The following is a 9,168-nucleotide window of genomic DNA, read 5'->3' on the forward strand; positions in this document are numbered from 1 at the left end:
GTGCCTGCCATCCTGCAATATAGGCCGTTCGATTTATATCTGACAGATAGGAAGGAAACAATGGCAATTTTGCAAAAAGATACCCACACCCCTCTCCAGATTTGCAAATAAGGCCTTCCCTTGTTCATCCTTTTCTCCCACAAGATAAACTACTCATACAAATGCATCTTGATGCATGCAACGCATGTGCATCTTGCTAGTTCTAAAAAACTTTCCATCATTTGCCACACTACTGGTTGCAGATGAAAAACCTACCAAAGCACAGCGCGATACAGGAGCGACGCACAATTACAAGTTGATATTCTGTTGGACAATGGAGGCTATAACCAATTACTTTTACGGGAACAATAGCACCCAGGAAATTTGAAGGGTAGGTATGAACAAAATTGGAACTGCACATGTACTGCTAAGTGATTCAATACACACATTACCAATCGAGGAGGAGAACGATGGTCGCAGCGGCCTCTGTGAGTCATGGTCGGCAACGGGAGTCCGTTCATTGTCCACGATGGTGGTGCTTCTGCGCTTGGCGTCGTCTTCCGGGAGGCAGATCCGAGACCGTGTAAGACGGTGCTGGGGAAGAGGCTTCGTGTATGACGACGATGGTGGACTGGCTCCAGTGCATCGTACGAGGTCGTCGATGAGGCAGATGCGCTGCGGTGGACGAGTGCGCCTATGTAGAAGGGGAGGAGCACGAAGGCTGCGGTGCCGTGGAGAAGTCTATTTTGCGGTGGGGATAGAAAATGGGGAGTATTCAGGTGTACTACTATTGGTGCCGGGGTGGGGTTGGCTGGGTAGGGTGAACCTGAAGTTACGAAAATAGCCCCCTACCAACCGTCATCCATAGGCCTGTTCTGAAGGCTATGATGGTAACTTCCCACTGCTCGAATCAGGGTCGCGGGAGATTTTCCCGCCGACCTCAAAATTTTGTGACACTGAACTCCCCGTGTGGCGTGTTGGGTGATTCGGCTAAGCAACTAGCGAGTAGTACTAGTAAACTCTGCATATTAGGTTTGACCGAAGTCAAACTTCCTAAAGTTTGACCAAGTTTATAGAAAAATATAAACATTTACCATAACAGATATGTATGATGTGAAAGTACATTCAATAATGAATCTAATGGTATTTATTTGTTATTGTATATGTTAATATTTTTTGTTATAAACTTTCTAAGAGTTTACAAAACTTGACTTTGACCAATGCTAATACGCGGACTTAAATAAAAACAGAGGGTGTACACATTTGTTTTCTTAGTATGTAGTGAATTAATCATTTGTTGAAATTGTGAAATAAATATATTAGGCTACTGACTTCGAATGTATATGGTCTATACAATTCAATAGTTACAATCATTGTCGAATTCCAAGATGTATACGAGGTCTATAGTACTTCACAACATGCTCAAACTCACATAATCCCAGTCAAATGACAATCAAAATGCGTATAACACCAATATAAATAAAGAATGAGTTCATTACAATACCTTGAAGTGTTCTTTTGTTTTCTTTCGCTAACGGAGCTCACGAGATTTTCTACTTTAAGTTTTGTGTTGTGAAGTTTTCAAGTTTTGGGTAAAGATTTGATGGATTATGGAACAAGGAGTGGCAAGACCCTAAGCTTGCGTATGCCCATAGCACCCCCAAGATAATCTAAGGACACCTAAAAGCCAAAGCTCGGGGATTCCCCGAAAGGCATCCCCTCTTTTTCGTCTACTTCTATCGGTCACTTTACTTGGAGCTATGTTTTTATTCACCACATGGTATGTGTTTTGCTTGGAGCGTATTTTATGATTTGAGTCTTTGCTTGTTAGTTTACCACAATCATCCTTGCTGTACAAACCTTTTGAGAGAGCCATACATGATTTGGAATTTGATAGAATACTCTATGTGCTTCACTTATATCTTTTGAGCTTTATAATTTTGCTCTAGTGCTTCACTTATATCTTTTAGAGCACGGTGGTGAATTTGTTTTATAGAAACTATTGATCTCTCATGCTTCACTTATATTATTTTGAGAGTCTTAAATAGCATGGTAATTTGCTTAAAATCCTAATATGCTAGGTATTCAAGATTAGTAAAATTTTCTTATGAGTGTGTTGAATACTAAGAAAAGTTTGATGCTTGATGATTGTTTTGAGATATGGAGGTAATAATATCAAAGTCATGCTAGTTGAGTAGTTGTGAAATTGAGAAATGCTTGCGTTGAAGTTTGCAAGTCCCGTAGCATGCATGTATGGTAAACTTTATGTAACAAATTTGAAACATGAGGTGTTATTTGATTGTCCTCCTTATGAGTGGCGGTCGGGGACGATCGATGGTCTTTTCCTACCAATCTATCCCCCTAGGAGCATGCGCGTAGTACCGAGGTTTTTGATGACTTGTAGATTTTTGCAATAAGTATGTGAGTTCTTTATGACTAATGTTGAGTCCATGGATTATACGCACTCTCACCCTTTCATCATTGCTAGGCTCTTCGGTACCATGCATTGCCCTTTCTCACATTGAGAGTTGGCGCAAACTTCGCCGGTGCATCCAAATCCCGTGATATGATACGCTCTTTCACACATAAACCTCCTTATATCTTCCTCAAAACAGCCGCCATACCTACCTATTATGGCATTTCCATAGCCATTTCGAGATATATTGCCATGCAACTTTCCATCATTCCGTTCATCATGACACATTCATCATTGTCATATTGCTTAGCATGATCATGTAGTTGACATAGTATTTGTGGCAAAGCCACCATTCATAATTATTTCATACATGTCACACTTGAGTCATTGCATATCCCGGTACACCGCCGGAGGCATTCATATAGAGTTATACCTTGTTCTAGTATCGAGTTGTAATCATTGAGTTGTAAATAAATAGAAGTGTGACGATCATCATTATTAGAGCATTGTCCCAAGTGAGGAATAAAAAAAGAAAGGCCATAAAAAAAGAGAAAGGCCATAAAAAAGAGAAGGCCCAAAAAAATGAGAGAAAAAGAGAGAAGGGACAATGTTACTATCCTTTTACCACACTTGTGCTTCAAACTAGCACCATGATCTTAGTAGAGAGTCTCTCATGTTATCACTTTCATATACTAGTGGGAAATTTTCATTACAGAACTTGGCTTGTATATTCCAACAATGGGCCTCCTCAAGTGCCCTAGGTCTTCGTGAGCAAGCAAGTTGGATGCACACCCACTAGTTTCTTTTATTGAGCTTTCATACATTTATAGCTCTAGTGCATCCGTTGCATGGCAATCCCTACTCCTTGCATTAACATCAATCGATGGGCATCTCCATAGCTCATTGATTAGCCTCGTTGATGTGAGACTTTCTCCTTTTTGTCTTCTCCACATAACCCCCTCATTATTCTATTCCACCCATAGTGCTATATCCATGGCTCGCGCTCATGTATTGCGTGAAAGTTTATAGGTTTGAGATTACTAAAGTATGAAACAATTGCTTGGCTTGTCATCGGGGTTGTGCATGATGAGAGCATTCTTGTGTGACAAAAATGGAGCATGACTAAACTATATGATTTTGTAGGGATGAACTTTCTTTGGCCATGTTATTTTGAGAAGACATAATTGCTTAGTTAGTATGCTTGAAGTATTATCATTTTTATGTCAATATGAACTTTTGTCTTGAATCTTTCGGATCTGAATATTCATACCACAGTTAAGAAGAATTACATTGAAATTATGCCAAGTAGCACTCCGCATCAAAAATTCTGCTTCTATCATTTACCTACTCGAGGACGAGCAGGAATTAAGCTTGGGGATGCTTGATACATCTCCAACATATCTATAATTTTTGATTGCTCCATGCTATGTTATCTACTGTTTTGGCAATATTGGGCTTTATTATCCACTTTTATATTATTTTTGGGACTAACCTATTAACCGGAGGCCCAGCCCAAAATTGCTATTTTTTTCCTATTTCAGTGTTTTGAAGAAAAGGAATATCAAACGGAGTCGAAATGGAACGAAATCAACTAGAGAAGTTATTTTTGGAAGGAAAGCTACCGGAAAAGCTTGGAGTGCACGTCAGGAAAGAAGGGAGGTGCCCACGAGGGTGGGGGGCGCGCCCACCCCCTGCCTCGTGCCCCCCCCTTCGGTCCACCGACGTGCTTCTTTCACCCATATATACCTACGTATCCTAAAACTTCCAGAACGCACAATAGATCGGGAGTTCCACCGCCAGAAGCCTCCGTAGCCACCGAAAGCCAATCTAGACCCGTTCCGGCACCCTGCCGGAGGGGGCAATCCTTCTCCGGTGGCCATCTTCATCATCCCGGTGCTCTCCATGACGAGGAGGGAGTAGTTCTCCCTCGGGGCTGAGGGTATGTACCAGTAGCTATGTGTTTGATCTCTCTCTCTCTCTCGTGTTCTTGAGGTGATAAGATCTTGATGTATCGTGAGCTTTGCTATTATATTTAGATCCTATTATGTTTCTTTCCCCCTCTACTCTCTTGTAATGGATTGAGTTTCTCCTTTGAAGTTATCTTATCGGATTGAGTCTTTAAAGATTTGAGAACACTTGATGTATGTCTTGCCGTGCGTACCTGTGGTGACAATGGGATACCACGTGATTCACTTGATTTATGTTTTGGTGATCAACTTGCGGGTTCCGCCCATGAACCTATGCATAGGGGTTGGCATACGTTTTCGTCGTGATTCTCTGGTATAACTTTGGGGCACTCTTTGAGGTCCTTTGTGTTGGTTGAATTGATGAATCTGAGATTGTGTGATGCATATCGTATAATCATACCCACGGATACTTGAGGTTACATTGGAGTATCTAGGTGACATTAGGGTTTTGGTTGATTTGTGTCTTAAGGTGTTATTCTAGTATGAACTCTAGGGCTGTTTGTGACACTTATAGGAATAGCCCAACGGATTGATTGGAAAGAATAACTTTGAGGTGGTTTCGTACCCTACCATAATCTCTTCGTTCGTTCTCCGCTATTAGTGACTTTGGAGTGACTCTTTGTTGCGTGTTGAGGGATAGTTATATGATCCAATTATGTTAGTATTGTTGAGGGAACTTACACTAGCGAAAGTATGAACCCTAGGCCTTGTTTCAACACATTGCAATACCGTTTACGCTCACTTTTATCATTGGTTACCTTGCTGTTTTTATATTTTCAGATTACAAGAACTATTATCTACTATCCATATACCACTTGTATCACCATCTCTTCGCCGAACTAGTGCACCTATACAATTTACCATTGTATTGGGTGTGTTCGGGACACAAGAGACTCTTTGTTATTTGGTTGCAGGGTTTCTTGAGAGAGACCATCTTCATCCTACGCCTCCCACGGATTGATAAACTTTAGGTCATCCACTTGAGGGAAGTTTGCTACTGTCCTACAAACCTCTGCTCTTGGAAGCCCAACACGTCTACAAGAAGAAGGTTGTGTAGTAGACATCACGACCCAAAATATTATATACACTTCTACACATATCACAAAATAGAATAGTAGTTCACCCATGAGCAGATAAAAGAACTCTATGATGAGTTAGCAATTCTATCACGGACTATGTTCATGTCGACGATGTTAAGTCTCGCCGGAACACTATCTCCTTTGACTGGCACTACTTCCAAGTCCTCATCAGGAATATAATCCTCATCTTCATCACATTTGTCAAACTCCTCGTCGGGCAACTTGGTCTCAGGAATATAGTTGTGCAACGCCATACAAGCAATAATAATCTTTTTCTGTGTACGAGGTTTGAAACTAGGTACACCCTTCAAGATGCGCCATTTAGCTTTGAGCACTCCAGATGTTCGCTCAACAACATTTCTAAGTGAAGAGTGGCGATTATACACCTCATATTTGCCCACCGGTTTTCGTCCATTACGAAATTCTGGTATGTGGTATATTTGGCCTTTGTAAGGAGCAAGATATCCTTCACGGTTTGGATATCCCGAATCGATGAGGTAATATTTTCCTATAAAAAAGGCAACATTGTTATGCATGGTTGTTGAGGAGCAAGTAATGGCAGCAATATAAAAGAGGATAGTACGTAATGGCAACAACACATATTAGTACCTGGTGGTGGTGTAGGGAAGCGATGTGCATACTTTACCAAGCTATCATTTAAGATCCTTGTGTCATGTGCTGAACCGGGCCAACCAGCCACAACAAAAGTAAACCTCTTGTCAAAGTCGCAAACCGCCATAACATTTTGTGATGGAAATCCATGGCGACCTGTGTGGTTAACAACCTCATCCGATGGCAGTGTAACTGGGATGTGGCAGCCATCTATTGCACCGATCGCACCTTTGAAATGAGGCCAAAATCTCTCATCTTGAATTCTTGCATGCACGGTTGTGAAAGTATCATCTCGAGGTGTTATGTTATGTCCTGCTAACTTGCACAAGCAATTCAAGACCTCTTTGAACTTTCGATGGACCGTTTCCGTTGATCTCGAAAAACGATTCTCAACATGAGAGAATGATTGGGGGCCACCAACCATCCACAAGAACATAGCTAAAGACTCTTACGATGTCACTTCTCTGCTTGACTTCAATCCATAATGAGACACTAGGATATTGTGCAATGACTCAAATACTCTTCGACTCATCCAAAACATCCTATAACAACTCCTTTTATGACCAAGAGTTTCCATAACCCATTCATAACCAGTTTGTTCTGGAATCCTATATGGTTCTTTTAGTAGATAGGTTTTGGTGTAGTGATTACCCATGTCACCCATACACCCAACTTGATATGCCAAAGTCGCCAACCGCTTGAGCTTTTTCCTCCTTTTCCTAGGCCATCATTGATATCCTGATCCACTCCATTCATCTACAAAAAATTTGGGCAGTAACATTGTCAAATATGGCAGCAACAACATGTATAACAATATTTACAAAAACTGGACATGAACATTGCTAATATGTGGCAGCAACAACATTTTCAAAAACTGGACAACAATAAGATAGATATGGTTCATCACAAACAAGGTAGCAATAAGATAGATATGGTTTGTCACAAACAAGGCAGCAATAACATAGATATGGTTCATTACATCACGAAGACACGTGTTCATAAGTACTAAAACAAATAGTTATACAAATAGTTCAAACATAGTTGGGTTGGAGGACAAGGTTTTGTGGTTCTATTTGTTCATTTGATCATGTTTCCTATTGAGCCAATCAAGTCTCCCCTTTTTTGTTTCGATCAGCATGAACAACTCTCTATAGTTGGGTTGGAGGACAAGGTCAGTGGCTGTGAAATACAAAGGAGTTCCCTCCTCGGCCCCACAATACTTCGTCAAAGTCAAAACTTCCTTCATGGTAGGAACAACACTTGCTGGAGCATGAGTTGCTGCTATCTCTGAGTTTATATTCCCAAGTGTGGCCTTCTACTCACGTAGAAAAGGATTCTTGTCCTCCTTAGCTGACTCGTCAATAAACTTGGCCTTGCGCTTCAGATATTTTGCCGCCTTTCCATCCTTAGGTGAGACCTTGACCTCCTTTGCCGCCTTTCCATCCTTAGGTGAAACCTTGACCTCCTTCAATGCATTTCCATCCTCCTCGGACTCTTCTCCAACATCAGGCATATCATCATCATTTGTGCTGTCTGACATCTCCCCAGGAATAGATGATGTAGCCCTGGTGACATGTGCGTTGGCGAACATGACATGAATTTCTTCCAAGTTGGCCAGCCCCTTCTTCTTGTACTTTGCATGCTTAGGATTTTTCTGAAATATAGCATAAGAGTTAGCAATTCCACAAACAAAATGATGCTACCAAATAAACGCTGCTAACAAAATAAATGATAGTACATACCTTAAGATGTATTTTCCACCAATCATCATCGGCTATAATGGTTTTGTTCACATCATCCCAACCTAGCCCAGTTGCCGCATTTTTCAACAACATGAATTGTACATATTGTATCTTCAACATGTCCCATTTGTTTTTAAATTGATTCTGTGAACATCTTTTTCGAGTCCTATCAAAGAACTTATCTTCAAGATGTGTGTACCCTCTACGGTTCAAACATCCCTTTGGCCTATTTCCAGCATCGACCTCGTCCTTGCATATCTCATAGAAGATAGTTATGTGATGTGCATCCCAATTAGCCTTTTCCTTTTCCATCTATTTCACAAGATAAATATTAAGGTTAATTGTCAAGCACTTCATGCACATACTGCGGTCATGCATTGCTGCCATAACACTTTAATCAATCAACACATATACTAATATAGGCTAATCTGACCATAGTATTTGACATACATCAACACACTTTGTATTATGGCAGCAATAATTCACACAAATATGGCAACAAGAATTCACACAAACACATCAGCAACATTGTATCTATCTCACATATGGAAGCAAGAACAAACAGGGGTTTGTACATCACAAAAGTAGATTTTTTACCTCACAGAGAGCTGCCGGGACAGAGCTTCAGCGAGGTAGGTGGTGCAGCTCGGATTAGCAGCAGCAGCAAGTTCCCGGAGTGAAGAGGCTCGTCGGGCGAAGGAGGAAGGGGGATGGAGGCGTCCGGCAGTGGTGGCTAGCCGGCGCTCCTCTCCCCATGTAGCGGCAGCGGCAGGAGAAGAGTCCCTGGCGGCAGAGTGGAGGGGATCTTCGGGCGGACGGGGACAGATCTGGAGGCGGTCGGTGGACGGCGGCGCCAAGCCATCGCGGTGGAGGAGCGGGCCGGTGTCCACCAGCAAGGGCGACGGCGGGACGAACCCTAGTGGCCAGAAGGGGAAAGGATAAAAGAGGGGCCGATGTATGCTCTCGGTGGGTTCTGGAATCGGGGTGGATCGACCCATCCCCAGTGGCAAAGGTGGTTAATTCCACCCATCTATTAGGGGTGGGTTCGAAGAGGCACGCAGCGGAATCCGGGAAAGCACCTCCTAGGCAGCTGCCGCTCGTGCGTGTATTTTTGGATGCGCTGCGATGGCGGCATGCGTCGGTTTGCTCTTTGGCTACAATTTAGCTGCGAGCAAGCGGAATCCGGCTGAAAAAGCAAAACCAAAGGGGGCCTAAGTCTAATGTTTACGTGTACTAGTGCGGTTTTCTTTTAAGTTTGACCAACCCTATATCAAACTAAACTAAGCTCTCATATGCGCACTCATCAATATGCCGCCGCCGTCGTTGCGCATGCCGGCGCCCGCCTGCTCCGGCCAACAATTTCTCGCCCATCA

At 42.3% G+C, this 9,168-nt stretch overlaps 1 protein-coding gene and 1 pseudogene across 2 annotated transcripts; both read right to left on the reverse strand.

The window, feature by feature from the left end:
• Window positions 1-5,398: 5,398 nt before the first annotated feature.
• On the reverse strand, window positions 5,399-8,645 carry LOC125538358 (uncharacterized). Its single transcript, XM_048701618.2, has 3 exons — window positions 8,393-8,645; window positions 6,051-6,809; window positions 5,399-5,949 (listed from the first exon to the last, which is right to left on the reverse strand). Exons 2-3 carry the CDS (start codon window positions 6,487-6,489, stop codon window positions 5,507-5,509), a joined length of 882 nt encoding a protein of 293 aa, XP_048557575.2. The 5' UTR covers window positions 6,490-6,809; window positions 8,393-8,645; the 3' UTR covers window positions 5,399-5,506.
• On the reverse strand, window positions 6,989-8,678 carry LOC147985695 (uncharacterized; annotated as a pseudogene). The gene is made up of 3 exons (XR_015616832.1): window positions 8,393-8,678; window positions 7,796-8,107; window positions 6,989-7,707 (listed from the first exon to the last, which is right to left on the reverse strand). The product of XR_015616832.1 is annotated as an uncharacterized LOC147985695 (transcript).
• Window positions 8,679-9,168: the final 490 nt, after the last annotated feature.

This window comes from Triticum urartu, chromosome 2A (genome assembly GCF_056163025.1).
Source record: "Triticum urartu cultivar PI428250 chromosome 2A, HENAU_Tu73, whole genome shotgun sequence".
In the NCBI taxonomy this organism is placed as follows: Eukaryota; Viridiplantae; Streptophyta; class Magnoliopsida; order Poales; family Poaceae; genus Triticum; species Triticum urartu.